This window comes from Nomascus leucogenys, chromosome 6 (assembly GCF_006542625.1).
Source record: "Nomascus leucogenys isolate Asia chromosome 6, Asia_NLE_v1, whole genome shotgun sequence".
NCBI classification, from domain to species: domain Eukaryota; kingdom Metazoa; phylum Chordata; class Mammalia; order Primates; family Hylobatidae; genus Nomascus; species Nomascus leucogenys.
The window spans coordinates 36,030,253-36,049,122 of NC_044386.1; the positions used below are offsets into that span (position 1 = coordinate 36,030,253).

The 18,870-nt window shown below is 37.9% G+C and overlaps 1 protein-coding gene across 1 annotated transcript in view; it reads right to left on the bottom strand.

Moving 5' to 3' along the window:
- FYB1 (FYN binding protein 1) overlaps positions 1-18,870 on the bottom strand; it is a 165,409-nt gene that overhangs the window by 44,842 nt on the left and 101,697 nt on the right. Inside the window, exon 3 of the mRNA XM_030814012.1 lies at positions 3,640-3,796. Coding sequence (XP_030669872.1) covers positions 3,640-3,796 — 157 coding nt within the window. The remainder of the gene's footprint in view (positions 1-3,639; positions 3,797-18,870) is intronic.

The window sequence follows — 18,870 nt, forward strand, 5'->3', positions numbered from 1 at the left end:
TTCTCCTTTGCCCCTTCTCCTCCCAGGCCTCAGAAAGTTACAGTGCCCCAGAGCTCAGTTCTTTTCTTCTCTCTTTACACTCCCTTCCTTGGTCGTCTTAACCAGTCTTATGACTTTCAGTGTGGAATCTGTTCCTATTTCTCTCCTATTTTAAACCCAGAACTCTCTCCGAAACTCTACATTTCTTACCCAATCGTATGCTTAAAAGGTACCTCAAACTTAACATAGCCATGACCTCCAGATCTTCCTCACCTTTGTTAAACAAAACTTGTTCACCTTTGTTAAACAAAATCTAGGAGGCCATTTTTTTTGGGCTAAATTCCTGCACTGGGCCCCAGAAGACCGGATTAAAAGTCAAAATGGAGTCACCCATGCTCACCAAACTGAAACTGAGTTGTTATCTGGCCTTTTGGGAAATCAGGAGACAGAGAGAACGGCCTAGTTGCCTGAAGAGGCAAATTTTCACTTTCTGTCATAATAATGCTCTGTTTTAATGTTTACAAGAAAGACTGACCTGAAGTAACCTGATGTTAACCAACCCATTACCTTTCTATTGTTCTATCTCCCTGTACTTGCCTTACAAGGAAAGTAACTTTAAAATGACCAATCCACTTTCTGTTTTTTGTTTCTGCTTTCTTCAGTTCTTTTTGTTTATAAAGCCAACCTCCTCTGCTTTGGAACACTTACTTTATTTTATGGAACAAAGTGTTGCTCAATTTTAGACGTGCAAATAAAAACTCTTGAGATCTTTAGATTTGTTGTGATTTTAACATCTTCATCCTTTGACATCTTCAGCCTCCTCATGGTGGTGCTTGGGCTGATGGAAGCATGATCCTTACAGATGCTTGGGCCAAAAACACTGGAACCACCCATTCTAGATTCCCATTTTCCTTCATACACTAAATCCAAATTCTTTTGTCTCTCTCTTCAAAATACACCCAACATATGGACACTTCTCACCACCTCCACTGTTCTCATCATGGTCAGTGTTACTGCATACCTTGCCTGCATTTCTGTCATATCTGACTAACAGGTTTCCCTGCTTTGACAATTGTCTACCTACTGTCTCTTCTCAGCATAGCCATTAAGATGGTTTTTATAAAGCACAAGTCAGAAGACGTCACTGCTGTGCTGTAGCTCTTTGAGTGGTCCCCATTTCACTTAAGCACTGTAATCTCTATCATGGCTTACAAGGCCCTACATAAGCTGACTCTCCCTACCGTTCCTTCCCTTGCTCTCTCTACCTGCTCTCTGTGCCTAGAACAGTCTTCCTTCATGTCTAACCCCCTTACTTCCTTTGAATCTTTGCTCAAGTATCATTTTCTATTAGGTTGGTGCAAAAGTATAAGTATATACTTCTCCCAAGCAGCAACATGCTGTTCACAACGCCACCCTCACACTCCACCTCCACCACTTACCTCTGCTCCGTTTTCCCTTTAGGAAATACGTTAGGAAGTATCAAGTGCTAATACCATATTTTTTACCTGTTTATTATTTATTTATTTTTGAGGCAGGGTCTTGCCCTGTCACTCAGGCTGGAGTGCAGTGGCACAATTACGGCTCACTGCAGCCTCGACTTCCTGGGCTGAAGCAATTCTCCTGCCTCAGCCTCCTGAGTGTCTGGGTCTACAGGCATGCAGCATCATGCCCAGCTAATTTTCAAATGCTTAGTAGAGACAGGGTCTCGCTATGTTGCCCAGGCTTGTCTCAAACTCCTGAGCTCAGGCGATCCTCCCATCTCTGTCTGTCAAAGTGTTGGGATTACAGGTGTGAGCCACCATGCCCAGCCCTGTTTATTATTTTCATTTCTTTAGTCTCTTGGTCCCTGCTTTGCAGGAGTCTTTGTTTGTTTACTAGTATTTCCTGAACTCCTATTACAAAAGCACAATGTAGTGGCTCAAAAAATACTTGTTGCATGACTGTAAAGGAAATCTATTAGATCTTGACTTGAGAGTGGTCTTTGATTAGAAAAGGGAGGAACGTTTGCAGGTTGGCAGAGGGAATGTTTGGGAAATACTCATGTATGTGTTTTGAGGACTGATGCTGTGAGAAGCACAGAAACACCTATATCTGTCACAATTCTTCTTACAGACTACCCCATACATTGCCCCTTCATGTGAAATATAAGCTTTTGAGCCTGAACATCAAGGCCCATTTTGGTTTCATTTCCTCTATGCATTTCTAGCTTCCCCTTCTTGGGGAAAATTTTCTAACCCAGAGATTTCTTCATTGTGGAATTTACTTGAGCTTTCTGATGGGAGCTTGAAAGTCTTTCACTATACACATTTTCCCTTTTGAAAAAACAAAGTAGCTGGATATCATGGAGGATTAGAGGCTTTAAGTTGACATCCATAAATTCAAATGCCTTGAAGGGTGTGCAGCTCGTTAATATAAATGCACAACACAGGTCGTATATAAGATAATAGCCAGGAAGCTGCTCTAGCACCTTCTACTTACTATCCTTAAACCCCCAAGAAAGCATATTAAAGTTAAAAAATGGTGGTGTTTCTCCATGACAAATACGTTTTCTTTCCTTTCCCTAAACTGTAGTCATCAAGCATTTCAGGGAATCTGTCAATCTAATATTGTTATTAACAGTTTCCATTACATGGATTATGGATATTAAGTATTTTGTTGTAAGGAACATCAATCTGGTAGGGGAATTTAAGTGAAGGAAAATCAAATTGTACTAAATATGTTGAGATATTACTTATTTGTGATAAAGGAGAATCATGTTAAGCAATTTTCTACAAGAAGAAAGGGAATATCTAGTCCGTTTTGTCTTAAGGATTTATGCTTGCCATTGTCTGAATATTCTTCTTAAAATGACATTCCATTTTTATTCCAACCTGCCACTTGCTTTTTCCTTTACCAACTATTCTATTAAATCCTGGATAAAGAGCCCATGCATAGAAACCCCTACAGTGCTGACATTTCTGAAAAATATCATCTGAGAAAATTCAAGCAAGAGCAGGCTTGAATAAAAGTTTCCTAGATTTTAACGCCCAGGCAAAAATTCTGATGGATGAGAGAAAATCTGTATTATTGTTTAATTAAAGGAGGCTATTTAGCTTAGTATTTTAAAGCACACTTACTTTGGATCCAGACTACATTGGTTGAAATTTTTATTCTACACTATTTTGTGATCTTGGAGAAGTTACTCGGCTTCTTTGCAGAGCTAAAGTTCCATTTCCTCATCTGTGAAATAATGATGATACTATCCAATCAATAAGGTTATAGAGATGATATATGTAAAATTCCTAGCACACCATAAGCAGTCAGTAAAAATATGGTGATGGAGTGGTGGTGATCGTGATAGTGGAGGAGTTGGAGATGGTGATGGTGGAGGAGTTGGTGGTTCTCAAGAAAACTTCAGAACTTTTTAAAGAACAGTGGAAATTTTCTTCAAATAAATGCTTAAGGGGAAACCCAACATAAAACAGATAAATAAGAATGGCTCAGAACTGAGCAATTCTAGGGGTATTTGCCCTGCCAGCTTGGCCAGCTCTTCTCCCTGCCAGCTGCCCACTTTTGTAGACCCAGAAGTTTCCCATGGAACTCTCGGCATTCGACCAAGCATAGTTTGAAAATCTACGGCAAGAGACTAGAAAAGAAATCGCAAGATTATCTTTTGCTTACTTTAGGTCAAACGGAGGTTTAATGTTTCTGGGAGGTAGGCTTGGGACTGGTGGTTGTGATGGGTGAGATGCTGGCAATGGTGGTTGGCTGGCCGGATGGGATGGTGGAGGTGGTGGCGGGGAAGTTGTTGAGTAAGACGTCTGGCCTTTGCTAGTACCTAAGAAGCAAAGCAAACAATACCATGAATTAAGACAAATCTTCAAAAAGAAGATTATTAATTGCAACCATAGTTGGCTACAGATAAAATAATTTGGCAAAAATTAACAACTGGCTACATGGAATTTTCAATAAAGAGTATGTTTATTTTATTATTATTACTACGTTGTATGCTATATATCTTTTGTGAGACAGGGTCTCGCTCTGCTACCCAGGCTAGGATGCAGTGGCTCCATCATGGTTCACTATAAGCTCAGACTCCTGGGCTTTCGGGATCTTCCTGCCTCAGCCTCCTGAGTAGCTGGGACTACATGCGTGCACCACAATGCCCATCTAAATTTTTTAGAGAATGTTATACTTTTTGTAGAGATGAGGTCTTGATATGTTGCCCAGGCTAGTTTTGAACTCCTGGGCGCAAGCAATCCTCCTGCCGTGACCTCCCCAAATGTTGGGATTACAGGTGTGAGCCACTATGCCTGGCCTTATTCATCCTTTACATCAATAAGATATATTACATATATGTATATACGCATAACACACATACACACAGTTTTTCCCGGTTGTTAAACATTTATCAGCATACCGTTGCTGGTACCTAACAAATTCCTAGGTTCTATCTGCTAAATAGTGACTAGAATCAGTTGTTTCTGTATCTTTCCTCTCTGTTTTGATCCTCTTCCTCTCACTCATTCCTCCATTGACTTTCTGGTTTCATATATTGGGCTTTGGAATTATGCAGGTTGCCTTGTTTTCCTAAATATGGAATTCTAATTTCTTTCTCGTTTTGGTGTGATTTTCTGAGAGGAAAAGAGGATAATATCTTGACAGACATTTTGTTTTAATTTTACCTGCCTTTGAGCACAAATGAGGTCATTTTTTCATGTTTATAACCATTTTCCTTTTTTTTTTTTTTTCCTTTTGAGAGGCAGGCTAGCTCTGTCGCCCAGGCTGGAGTGCAGTGGTGCAATCTTGGCTCACTGCAACCTCTGCCTCCCAGGTTCAAGCGATTCTCCTGCTTCAGCCTCCTGAGTAGCTGGGATTATAGGTGCCTGCCACCATGCCCAGCTAATTTTTGTATTTTTATTGGAGACGGGATTTCTCTTTGTATTTTTAATAGAGACGGGATTTCACCATGCCCGCTGCTGTGCCCAGCTAATTTTTGTATTTTTAGTAGAGACAGGGTTTCACTGTGTTGACCAGGCTGGTCTTGAACTCTTGACCTTGTAATCCACCTGCCTTGTCCTCCCAAAGTGCTGGGATTACAAGCGTGAGCCACCGTGCCTGGCCTCCTTTTAATTGTATTATTTATTCAAATACTTCGCCTATTTCAAAATTAGTATTTTCCTTTTCTTGGTTTCTAAAATATTTTTATTAAGGACATTAATATTTTTGTTTCTTAACTGGACCAACTGAATGTAATTAGGCTGCTTTGGATCCTGCTTTTGCCTGCCCATACATTAAAAATATAACACAACAAGTAAAACCTCTCTTTACAAACTTCAAAAAAAATACAGCACTTCACTGTAGATTTTCTTACAAGTGTAATGCCAAGGTTTTATACAGCATATGACACAAACACATTCCTAATTTCTTCTAGATACTTCTCCCTCTTGCCAAGCTCTTCACTTAGGGTAATTGCTGACCATATTGCCCTCTCTGTTCATACTCTGACCTCACCCTAGTCTTTCCCTTCTTCCTAGAGTCTTAAAAACTGCTCAGGCCCTGCACTGCAGACTCGAGACCCTCTAGGCCAGGTACTGTTCCCACAAGAATAGTTCTTCTTTCGCAACTATTTTTGGGGGATGGAGGTAGACAGAATTAGTTCCCCTATAAATCTCACGAATAAAAAATTCCTACTCAAGATATTTATGTTAGAAATGTTGAATCCGGTTTGTTTTTGTCCTAACTAAAATAAAAATTTTTGGATATATCAGACTTTTCCTCTAATCTATTCAATCAATCCTTTAGTGTATAATTTCTGTCACTACATTATCTTTAGGAAGGCCTTCCCTAATTTGAGAACAGATAATTATAAACAGTATATTTTCTCCTACTTCGCTGTGGCTTAGTTTTTTTTTTTTTTTTTTTTTTTTTTTACATTTAACACTTTAAAACTATTAGTAATTTATTTTGGAGTTTGGTGTGAGATAGAGATTTAATTTTATGGTGGTTGTTGTTGCTCCTAAATCATTTAGCAAATGTTCTGCACCCTTTGTCTGATAAGCTATTACTTATCAATTTGACATGCCTCTTTTATCATAGAATAAACATTAAAAATTCTAGTGAATGTGACAGATGAAAATGGCATCCAGTTATTTTAATTCATAAATAATATGGTTCAGTAGATTCATAAATGATTTAAAAGCTGTACCCAAAGAGAATACGCCTCTGTGAGTAGATATTAGTAAACCATCCAAATAGAGAGAAAAATATTTATTAGCCATCTGTGACTTATCCTTTCATGGAAAAGATTTTGACAAGCTGGAGGCATTACCCTGGGAGAGTGACTTAAGGCCAACAAGTGAGAAGTTATAGAAATGGTTTAGGGAATGGTGAGTCCTTTGAATTGGAAACACAGAAAACTGACTTTCCCAAACCCAGCCTTTCTGCCTTTACACAGGCTTATGAGACTCTGATGGGCCCTCTGTGGTTCTGTTTACTCAACATCTATTCTCCTTTCTGCAGTTATAATAACTTGAGCAACCCAGGAAGGGGTGTGCTTGCTCTTCTACCGGACTTGGAACTAGAAGGGAGTCCTCCTTGAGTTGCCGGCAGTGGTCTTGCCACTGCCAGAGTAGGGCTCGCCTGAGAGTGCAGCAAAACCAGAGGGAAGCAGGGTAAGAGATGGAAAGGGACTGGTTAAATTTTAAAGAAAAATTAGTTTTGGAAAATTATCAAAGATAATTTGAAAGACGTAATGAGGCACTAAACTAATTGAACATACTCTTCCTCATCAAGCTTGGGAGAACATATGCTAAAGTCTTCCTATAGTACACTAATATGTGGCAGTGAAACACTTTGCTTTGCAAAACGTGTGGTCACTTTCAAATACTGCTAGGAATACATTTGCATGTACACAAAATAATTCTAAGGAAAAGCATCTTGGTTTTTCTGGAGGAAAAAACGAGTTAGACTTACTTTAATGTCTAACGATTGACATTAGAGTCTAATGATTGACTCTAAAATCTCGATCTGGACTTTATAAAGTGTACTAAAATATAATTAGAAATATTAACATCCTCAAAAGCAGAAACATGTTTTTATTCTGATGGAAAGAAAGGGGATGAATATTGAACTATAGTAAAACGAGTAAAGAAATAGAAACAATAAAGATAAAAATATCTGGGAATAATGATATTAAATAATATTAATTAATCATGCAATTTTTGACAGGCACCATACTAGGCATTCTACATATGTAATCTTATTTATTTTGTATAACAGCCCTATGCGGGTATATGTTATTTTCTACTTTCCATCTGATAGTTAAGAAAACTACCCAAGTTCAGAGAATCAGTAAGCAGTAGCGGTGGGGTTCAAACTTGGCCAGAATTTGAACTCTAGTCATTTTTTTATGATTTTTATGCACTTTCTGCTGTGCTCTGCTGCTTCTCAAGGTAATTAAATGAAAATTATTAGTAAGCTAAAATAGACACATTAGCAAACTGTCCTACAATCTGCGTGTAAGTTCAGCTTTTTTGATTTGTATTTTTCCTCTTAGTGTGATTTTATGAGTGTTTTCAGTTTAATGCAGGAAAGACCTGGCTCTAGAGACTGTAAGGCTCACATATCGGGGTGTTCTGGATGCTAAATTCAGATGCCTGCGAATTTGATTTTGGAAACCAGAAAGCAGGCATGTAAACATTCAAGCTAGTAGGAAGTAGGCTCTTAAAGATGAATGACTGATACCAGCTGGCTGGAAAAAAAACTCTCAAGAACTGAAATCGGGGAATTTTGAAATAGCATAAAAGGACTTAGAAGGTACGAAATAAGGGGAAAGAGCAACAAGTTTAGACCTCAGTTGGTATTACAAATTAGGGATGTGCAATTTGAGAGCTAACACCTAAAACTCTGATCTACTTGTGGATCTCATCTCCCAAAGCTCAGGGGGGATTGCCTGGATATCTGTGATTTGAAAGTACTGGAACCGAAAAGACCATGTGGAATGTTTTCCTCAAAGAAAGACAGGATTATGCAGGGCTATGGATCCCTGTAGTAGTGGGCAGAGCTGGTCTTCTGGACAGTGCAGGATGGTTCAGCAGCAACGAGCTAATCAGATGAATTTGCAACCTACTACCCACTGTTGTCCTGAGACAGACTGAGGAACTGTGCTCTGAGCATTTTAACAGGAGATTAAGGCTTCAAGAAGGACATAATAGGCATCTTGCTAATAAGTCAAATGGGAGCTTGCATGGCTAATGACAAAAAATATTAAGGAAAATTGGCTATATTTATATTAGGGAACAGTTTATACCAGTTACAGAAAAATGGGGAGAATTGTGAATAATGGGGAGTGAAATTGCAGTATCTTCTAGAACACAAAAACAATTCTTAAAAATCTAGGAAGTTAATAACCTCTGACTGAAACTTTTCATCCTTTTTAATTTTGGAAGTTTGGAAGAGATCTTGCACAAGTCACGTTTCCCTGCTCAGCCATGCTGGAATGGGCGGAGCACTGGGGCCATTTTGTTTATCACGAGGAAATGACCAGGAGAGACTTTCCATGAGTCGGTGGGTGCTCAGTGGTTATCTGGCCCTGCCTTGAACGGCTCCAGGTTCACTGAAATGCAGGCTACCCAAAATGGTGAGATTTTGTCAGGATCTAAAACTCTATAAACAGAAAAGTGGATTTGAGAGCAATGGAAGAAGGAGCAGGGAGAGAAGATGTGGAAATGAACAGAGAGGACCCAGCAAGGGTGGTGGTATACTCATGGGAAATGGAAATTGTATTACTTCACAAACTTTGCATTTTATGTATTTCTGCTGGTCAAAAATGCCGGTTCTGGATACTTTTACAACATTCTGGTAATAAAGATCTATGAAGACTTAGGATATCTACCCTGTAGATTCTGATGTTTGTGACTTTTGACTAAGAAGGTACCTAAAGTCTTCATGTCCCAATGGGCGTAAGGAACATGTGGAGATTTGATTCTCAATTTCCTTTTTAAGTCCATGGATTCCTTAACAACACCAAAGACATTACACTGCTGCTCCCAATTGCCACAAAACCCTGACCCTAGACTTGGCATTTCTAATTCTGGCTTTCTTGGGGTATCTTAGACCAGGTATTAGAAAACTTTGATTTTATCTCCAGCTCTATTACCAAAGAGCTATTTGTCTTTGGCAAATCACTTAATCTCCATGTGATTTAGTTTCTCCATCTGTCAAATGGGAGTAATCGAGCCCTAACTACCTCAAAGTGTTTAAGGATGAAATGAGCTAATACATGTGAAAGCATCTTAAAAAGTCTGAAGCATTGCATAAACATAAAAGATGGTCACACAAGGCTGAGGGGTGCCACATATAAAATCATTTCTAAGTTACTTTAACTTAAGAAATTTGGAAATTATTTAATGTCATCATCTATTTGAGAATTCTTAAGCATTTGTCTCAGATTTTAGCCGTGGGCTGGCAACTCAGCATATAGACTTTTATTTCCTCTGGGCCAGTGTAGGTACATAGCATTGCCCATTCCAACAAGAAGAAAAGCTGTAGCAACCACATGGTGCTGCCAGAGTCTATATTGGTGAACTCTGCACTAAGTAGTTTGTCAAACTATTTGAGTGGACACTTAATGGAATCTCTTATGGCTGCATGGCCACGTACAGTCATTCACACCTAAACTAAACACAGACTTTCTCAGGACTGAGTCTCACTGAGATCTTAGCACATTTACCATAAAGTTTGTTTGTAATCCCCTTCATTCCCAGACCCTACCCTTGCCTTCCTCATGTACCACAGATGACCTTACCTCTTATTTTACTAAGAACATGGAGAATGCCCCATCTGACTCTCTCCACTTGCCCTGCATTCTAACTGAAAATCTCCTGATATCTTGCTCTCCCGTTTTTCCTTTGCTCCAGATTCTTTGGAAAGATGGCATTCCTTCTTGCACATACTAACAATGGCATTTTAGTTCCCATTGGTGCCTACTTCCTTGTACAGCCCACTCCCTTTATTATTAACTCCTTCACTGCATCAAGCAAGAAACATTTACTAAGCACTTACCATGTGCTCTGAACTGTGTTTCATCTTTTCAGTGCACTTTCCATCTTAAACATGGTCTGATATCTTCAACAACAGTATCCTTTTTTAACCTCTTCCCCCACCCTAGATACCAGCTGATTTTGTTCCTCTTCTTCACGGCCAAACTTCTAGGAAAAAAACCCTACATTTGCTACTTCTATATCTTAAATGTGCTTGGATGGCCTCATGGAGAAGTAAAGAATGAAAGGCTTAGGTTTAAATTCAGATTCAACCACTTTTATATCAACCTTCCAGTTTTTATTACTCAGTATGAAGACTTGGTTAAGTTGCCTGACATCTCCAAGTCTTCATTTTCTCATCTGCGAAACGGTCACACACACACACTCTGCAGAAGAAACTGACACGTGGTATGGTAGTTCTTAATAAATGGTCCTATTCTTCTTAGCTACTAATTGATCTGGCTGTCCCATTCATACACTACAGTCTACTCCCCTCAATTGCAAAGAAAACAATAAACAAACAGAAACCAGTTTTTCCTCAAATTAGTCATGTCTAATCCTAGATTTGTTGGAGAATCTTAGAATACTAAGAATGAAGAAGTTTAAATCCCTAAATCTACCCCAGTAGGCACCAAAACAACCAAATACTACTTTCAGATTCTTCACTCAAAAACACACCAGAAACAATTTTCAACATGGGAATCTGAAAGATTGGTAGAAAGAATGTTTGTGCTGAAGTTATTGAGGCCTGGGTTTGACTACTAATCTTTGACTACTAATCCCACCCAGTATTAGCTGTAAGTCACTGGGTAATTTATTTTGCTTTTCTGGGTTTTAGATTCTCTGCCTATTAAAATGGGACTACTGACTCTTAACTTGCAGGGTTGCTATAAGAATTCAAAATATGACTGTCTGCCAAGCACACAGTCGGTATTCAGTGCTACCTATGAATTACTCTAGGAACTAACACGGTTGTGTTCTGTATGGGGTAGGCTCTTTAAAAATCAATAGGACATGTTTATTTCCATGTGTGCAGAGAGATTGGGATCATCATACTTCAGTAACTTTTATTAGAAGTTTTCTAAACTGCCACCTGTGCTTGAAATGACATGCTAATTGCCACACATCTGACCATTCTGTTAAAAGCAAGATTTTAAAAAACTACCTGCCCTTTTGAAGTGTGGTGTGGCTGTCCTGTGATTCCCTGGTGTTAACACCTGGCTCAGAGAGCTCTCTGTATGCAGAGCACTGGTATGTGTTTTCTTACAGCATTTTTATTTTATTTAAAATTACCATAAATTATTTTCTCATTTATTTATTCATTTTCTTCCTAGCTAAACAGTGAGCTTCTGAGGTGGGTCTCCACTGTCAATACCTGTGTGTGCCCTACGACACTGCATGTATCACACATTTAATGTTTCACTGATTGATTTTCTTTTTCCTTTGTCCTTTTTCCCTTTAGAAAAGAAAACTAATTTTAAAAAGGAAACTGTAAAATAAATATCTGCACAATAAAACATTTAAGAAAATATAGGAGGGAAGGCTGAAAAGAAAAACCTCTCTTCTAGACCCCTGTTTTAGTCTAGCTACAAGCCTCAAAGACAACAGTTGTTATTAGTTTTTCAGGTATATTTAAAGAAATATATTCTGTGTATTTTTTTTACAGAAATGGAACCATAGTATATACATTATTCTGTACTCTGCTTTCTTAATTTTAAAAAGATATTGTTGTATATTGGCACAAAAAGAGCAATCTGTTTTTTGTTTTTTTTTTTAATGACAGTGGAGTTCTCCATTGCATGGATTTACCTTATTTTATGTGACCAGTCTCATTATTTCTGGTCACTTAGGTTATAAAAATAACTACTGAAGCATAAGTCATATAAATAAACTGCTTTAAAATATACAACTCCATGTTATTAATATATTTACAGTTGTGCAATCAGTACTGTAATCTAATTTTAGAATATACACATAACCTCAAAAATAAACCCCTGTACTTACTGGCAGTCACTCCCCATCCCTATCCCCAATCCTTGCTGCCGTAGGCAACCAATAGTCTATTTTTGGTTTCTTACAGATTGGCTTATTCCAGATATTTCATATCAACAGAATCATACAATATGTGGTCGTTTGTGAGTAGTTTCTTTCACTTAGTTGTTTTTGCAGTTCAATTATATTGTAGCAGATATTAATACTACTGTCTTATGGCTGAATCATATTTCATCATATATCACATTTATTTATCCATTCATCAATTGATGAACATTTAAGTTGTTTCTACCTTCTGCCTGTTATACAGAATGCTGCTATGAACGTTAATGTATGTCTTCATGTGGACCTATGTTTTCATTTCTCCTGGGTAAACACCAAGAGTAGAATTGCTAGGTAACTCCATATTCAACCTTCTGAGGAACTCTAGATTGTTGCTTATTTTATGCTATTTTAGACAATTACAATTATAAAATTTTTCTTGTATGTATGTCTTTGACCGCAAGTATAAATACACCTGTAGGATAAATTCCTAGAAAGTGAAATCGGTAGGTCAAAAGAACTAAGCATTAAAATATTTTGGTAGGCTGGGTGCAGTGGCTCACACCTGTAATCCCAGCACTTTGGGAGGCCAAGGTGGGCGGATCACGAGGTCAAGAGATCCAGACCATCCTAGCCAACATGGTGAAACCCCAGCTCTACTAAAAATACAAAAATTAGCCAGGCGTGGTGGTGCATGTCTGTAGTCCCAGCTACTCGGGAGGCTGAGGCAGGAGAATCGCTTGAACCTGGGAGGCAGAGGTTGCAATGAGCCGAGATCGTGCCACTGCACTCCAGCCTGGGCAACAGAGTGAGATGCCATCTCAAAAAAAAAAAAAAAGTTTTGGTAAGTAATGCCATTTAGTGATTTTTTTTTTTTAAACTGGTGGGAGAATACCTGTTTTACCGTAACTTCACTGGCATGTATATTATCATACATTTTTGGTCTTAATAATCCTGAAAGGTAAAAAATAAATGCTATATCAATTGGATTTTCATATTTATAAGTGAGGCTGAGCATTCTTTCATATGTTTATAAGACATTTTATTTGTGTATGTCTTCTTTATAAAGAATATTAGAAGTACAGCATCGTATTTAATTATGTAGCTGGAAAAATGAACATTCTCTTTTATGATTGGTATTTGATATAATACAGAGTTTCATATACAATACAAACATACTAGTAGATATTGTTATGTAGGTATAAGTATCATTAAAATTTTTGATCCTCAGCAGCCTTCAAGTCTAAGGACTTAAAACGTCTGTGTCATAGACTTAGAAAATCTAGTTTTACGGAGTTTTTCCTTGCCCTAATTCAAAGCCATCTGCTCTTATCTTCAAAGGATTTGTAAACCATTGTGGATGGGAAATTTTGAAAACCAATTTAGTTGAAAACAAAGCACTGTAACTATATTAGTATGAAATCTTTTGCTTTGAATGCAAACTGCCAAGAAAATGTTGGCCAGCTTAGAATAGTCCATCAAAGTGGAAAGAAAAGTAATACTGAAACATGAGTGTTTACATAGATAATCAAAGCTGAAATTAGAATGGAGGTGAAGAGGTAGTGATCAAAAGAAATCTAATGATCAATGAGAGGAAAATAAGTAAAGAAAGGCTTTGATCACTGTCATAAACTCTTCCATCTCAGACCTAACTTTAACATTCAATGTCTCTGAATAATTTTTTCAACTGTTAAAAATTCACCTCCCCAATAACTTTGTTGGTTATTCAATTATATGTAATCATGAAAGGTAAATTGTTTTTATAATTCAGTTTATTCATTTTCCGGTCATAAAATAACATGAAATTCAAATTAGGCGGTAATTTGACAGGAGATTGCTGACTTTTGGATCTTTTTTTTTGGAAGGTTAAGTATGACTTTAAAAGGAAAAAAGTCAGCATATAAGAAAAGTTCTTTGTCAGATGTTCATAGATTACAGGGTGCCTCTTCCCTCCTCTAAGACACAACATATTTGGGTATAAGGCAATATCTGAATCTCTATTCTTCAAATATGAAAAGTTATTTTAAAAGTCTACTAATAACTTCTATAGGAGCAAAGAAAGCACTAGAAATCAAGTTTTAGAAACATCCTCAGATTAACTGTTTTAATTTTTGAAGGAATAGTGAATGTTTTGGCTAAATCAACAGTAGAAATCCTTTGAGAACACTTTTAGGATAAAATCAATATAAGCCAGTAATATAACATCTATAGGCAGAGAAGGAATAAGCCTTGATGTGCAGAGGCAATAGTACATCCTCAGGGAGAGAGAGGGGCAAACAGAGGAGAAATAAAGCATGTGCTCCAAATTTAGCTGTCTGTGGGCACCAGGCAGGAACATGCCTGTGTGCACTGAGCTGGGAGCACGTGACCATGGTGAACAGGAAACTAATGCCCTGTCTCAGTGGGTGGCCACTGTGGGGCTCCAGCCCACTGTAAATACGTGAAGAAAAAAACTAGATTTTTCCATAAAATCCTCTACTTTTTGAATGTTGGCAACTATTAAAACAAAACAAATCAATCAAACAAACAAAAAACTCTGCACACCCAACACAGCACATTTTTGGGCTACATTCTTTTTGTTTGTTTGTTTGTCTTGAGATGGAGTTTTGCTCTGTCGCCCAGGTTGGAGTGCAGTGATGTGATCTCAACTGACTGCAACATCCACTTCCCAGGTTCAAGCGATTCTCCTGCCTCAGCCTCCTGAGTAGCTGGGATTATAGGTGCCCACGACCACACCTGGCTAATTGTGTATTTTTAGTAGAGACAGGATTTCACCAGGCTGGTCTCGAACTCCTGACCTCATGTGAACTACCTGCTTCAGTCTCCCAAAGTGCTGGGATTACAGGTGTAAGCCACCATGACTGGCCTGTGTTACATTAATTTACGACATACACCCTTTTTAAGTAAAGAAAGAGAAAGCCTCATAAAGAAGTTTTAATAATGGAAATTGCCTGACCAGTGGTTCATCCAGGAAGCAAGCTTTTCCTTGCTAAAACTATGAAGTTTTGAAAGGGACAAATTAGACCATCAAACCAGGCAAAGAATTGTAATGCACCGGGGAAAAACTAGAATTGCCAACAAAGAAGGCAGAGCTTCCCTGTAGTGCCTGGACAGAGCAAGTGTTCTTAAGTGACTCAAAGGGAGATAAAGTGACTACGACTCAGTATACCTGTAAGAAGCACAACTACATTTACAGACACGTGATAAAAGAAGGTACTCAGTTAAGTTAAATATTTGCTATTTTTGCTATGGCAATGACTATTGTTGCCATTGCTTACAAAAAATAATCCTAAAATTCATATGGAAGCAAAAAGAGCCGTTAGTAGACAAAGCAATCCTAAGCAAAAAGAACAAAGCTGGAGCCATCACATTACCTGTCTTCAAATTATAAGACAAGGCTATAGCAACCAAAACAGCATGGCACTGGTACAAAAATAGACACATAGGTCAATGGAATGGAATAGAGAGCCCAGAAAGAAAGCCACATACCCACAGCCAACTGATCTTTGACAAAGTTGACAAAAATGTCAACTGGGGAAATGACAGTCTATTCAATAAATGGCACTGGGAAAATTTGACTACCATATGCAGAAGAATGAAACTGGACTCCTATCTCTCACCATACACAAGAAATTAATGCGAGATGGAGTAAAGATTTAAATGTAAGATCTGAAGCTATAAAAATACTAAAAGAAAACCTAGGAAAAACTTATGGACATTAGCCTAGGCAAAAATTCATGGCTAAGACTTCAAAAGCAAATACAACAAAACCAAAAATAGACAAATGGGATTTAACTAAGCTAGAAAGCTTCTGTCAGTAAAAGAAATAATCAACTGAATAAGCAGACAACCTGCAGATTGGGAGGAAACATCTGCGAGCTATGCATCCAACAAAGGACTCATATCCAGAATCTACAATCAACTCACAACCCCCAAAATAATCTCATTAAAAAGTGGGCAAAGGACATGAACAGATATTTTTCAAAAGAAGACACACATATGGCCCACAAGAATATGAAAAAGTGCTCCACATCACTAATCACCAGAGAATTGCAAATTAAAACCGCAATGAGATATCATAGTACAGCAGTCAGGATGGCTATTATTAAAAAATAAAAAAATAAGAGATGTGGGCAAGGACGTCGAGTAAAGGGAATGCTTATACACTGTTGGTGGGAATGTATATAAATTAGTACAACTTCTAGAGAAAACAGTGTGAAAATTTCTCAAATAACTAAAACCAGAATTACTATAAGATTCAGCAATCCTACTACTGGATATTCAACCAAAAGAAAAGAAATCGGCCGGGCACAGTGGCTCATGCCTCTAATCCCAGCACTTTGGGAGGCCGAGGCGGGCAGACCACCTGAGGTCGGGAGTTCAAGACCAACCTGTCCAACATGGTGAAACCCCGTCTGTCCTAAAAATACAAAATTAGCTATGCCTGGTGGCAGGTGCCTGTAATCCCAGCTACTCAGGAGGCTGAGGCAGGAGAATCGCTTGAACCCAGGAGGCGGAGGTTGCGGTGAGCCAAGATCGTGCCATTGTACTCCAGCCTGGGCAACAAGAGTGAAATTCTGTCTCATAAAAAAAAAAAAAAGAAAGAAAGAAATCATTTTACTAAAAAGACACCTGCACTTGTATGTTTATCACAGTACTATTCACAATAGCAAAGTCATAGAATCAACCTAAGTGTCCATCAATGGATGAAACTTATGGATGACACTGATAAAGAAAATGTGGTATACATGGAATACTACTCAGCCATAAAAAAAATAAAATTGTCTTTTGCAGTAACATGGATGGAGGTAGAGGCCATTATCTTAAGTGAAATAACTGAGAAACAGAAAGTCAAAAAGCACGTGTTCTCACTTGTAAGTGGGAGTTAAATTACATATAGACGCAGACATACAGTGTGAAATAATAGACACTGGAGACTGGGAAGGGTGGGAGGGTTGGCAAGAGTGAGGGATTGGAAATTAATTAATGGGTACAATGTACACTATTTGGGTGATGGTTATAATAAAAGCCCAGACTTCATTACTACACATGGTATCCATGGAAAAAAAAAAAACCCTGCACTTTATCCCTTAAATTTATATAAATAAAAAAAGAAAGGAGGGACCCTGAGTCAAAATACAGCACATAAACATAAGATGATAAATCAGGTTTCAGAGGAGAGAAAGATATATAAAGTTGGTGCAAAGATAATTGCGGTTTTTGCCATTACTTTTGGTAAAAACTGCAATTAACTTTGCACCAACCTAAAAGAAGAAAAGACACAGAAGGAAAAAAACATAAAAGCCACAAAGAAGTCGTGGGGCACAGTGGAGAGAGCGAGTGTTTTGAAATGAGATGATCCGGGGATCAAGCTTCTACTAGAGGTGTGATCTTGGGTAGTTCTCTCTCTCTCTCTCTCTCCCTTGTTTTGTTTTTGTTTTAAGGTATTTTTTAGTCACACAAATAATACATGACTCATTTCTGGAAGAAGCTTTACAACACGGATAGAGTTTCAGATGACCTCTCACTCCTCCTTGCCCTCCCTTTTCCAGAGACTACAATTGTTTATCTTTGCAGAACTTTTTCTAAGTATTTACTGACCCTTGTATGTATGCACAGGAATATCTGATTAAAACCTAAATAGCTCTGCATGCTGAATATTGTGCTACCTATGTTGGGCCTATCTTGTCCTTTGTAAATGTTCTAGAGTATTCTGTGTTAGGGATAGTCCAGGCTTGTTCAGTCTTCCCCCTTGACTAAGAACAATGTAATGATGAGAATCTACTTGTGCTTTTCTGTGTAACTGCGGGGCAGTGCGGGGGGGGCGGGGGGGGAAGTGTTCTAGGACAGAGATCTAAAAGTAGAATTGCTGAGATGAAAGATTTGCATATTTTATTTTCCTGTAGGATCTGCCAATTGTCCTCCACTGAGGCTTCAGCAATGTGCCTCAATGAAGTCTTGTCTCCTTATACCCTCTCTATCACTGGACATTTGTAATCACTTTTTAATTTCATTAGCACAGTCACTTAATCTTCCAGGGCATCAGCTTACTCTGTAAAAAGGCAAAAATTCTACTTCACAGTAAAGTTATGACAATTATATTATTTAACAACAGTGCCCATCACAAACTCACAGAAGACACTTTATAAATGTTAATTCTCTTCCCTTATTATGGATATTTTAGTGAAAAAAAATTAGTCAAACTAGATGTGTCTCTGTGTAACTTTCTTATGGTGCTAATAAACCTTTGCAATTGGTAGCATGTGTTTAACTGTTGAGTAAGCCTATTTTTTTCAAAAACTTTTAGCCCCCATTCATACTCTATTTTTAATTAAAGTGCTGTAATCAGGAATAGTTCTCTTGAGTTTAGCATTGCTATATTATCATGTCATGTATTATAACTCAATTTTCCCACTACATTTCTTCTTTCAATTACTGTAAAACCTTTGTTTCTATAGTTCATCATGACGACGTTTGGCCTGCGCTTGTTAGCCTGAGGCAAGTAAAGGTGTATTTTAATGACAACGAAAAAGTTATTCTTCCATTAACTTTTTTTCAGACTTTCACTGAATGAAAACATAATATAAAAAACTGTGTAAGAAATTTGTGGATTTCTGAGAATGTCCAAAGACCTCGGGTTGATCTCTACTGCCCTAATTGCCACAGTTAGGTTATCAATTGCATGTAAAGATACCTCCACCTTATTTATCTAATCTGTATACTTTGCTTAATAATTCTAACTCTAATATCAAACAATGCCAGGTTTTACAGCTTCTAATTCTTAAATCTTGTCACTATATTATAAAAATTAAGTTCAAAACCATAGTCACATTTA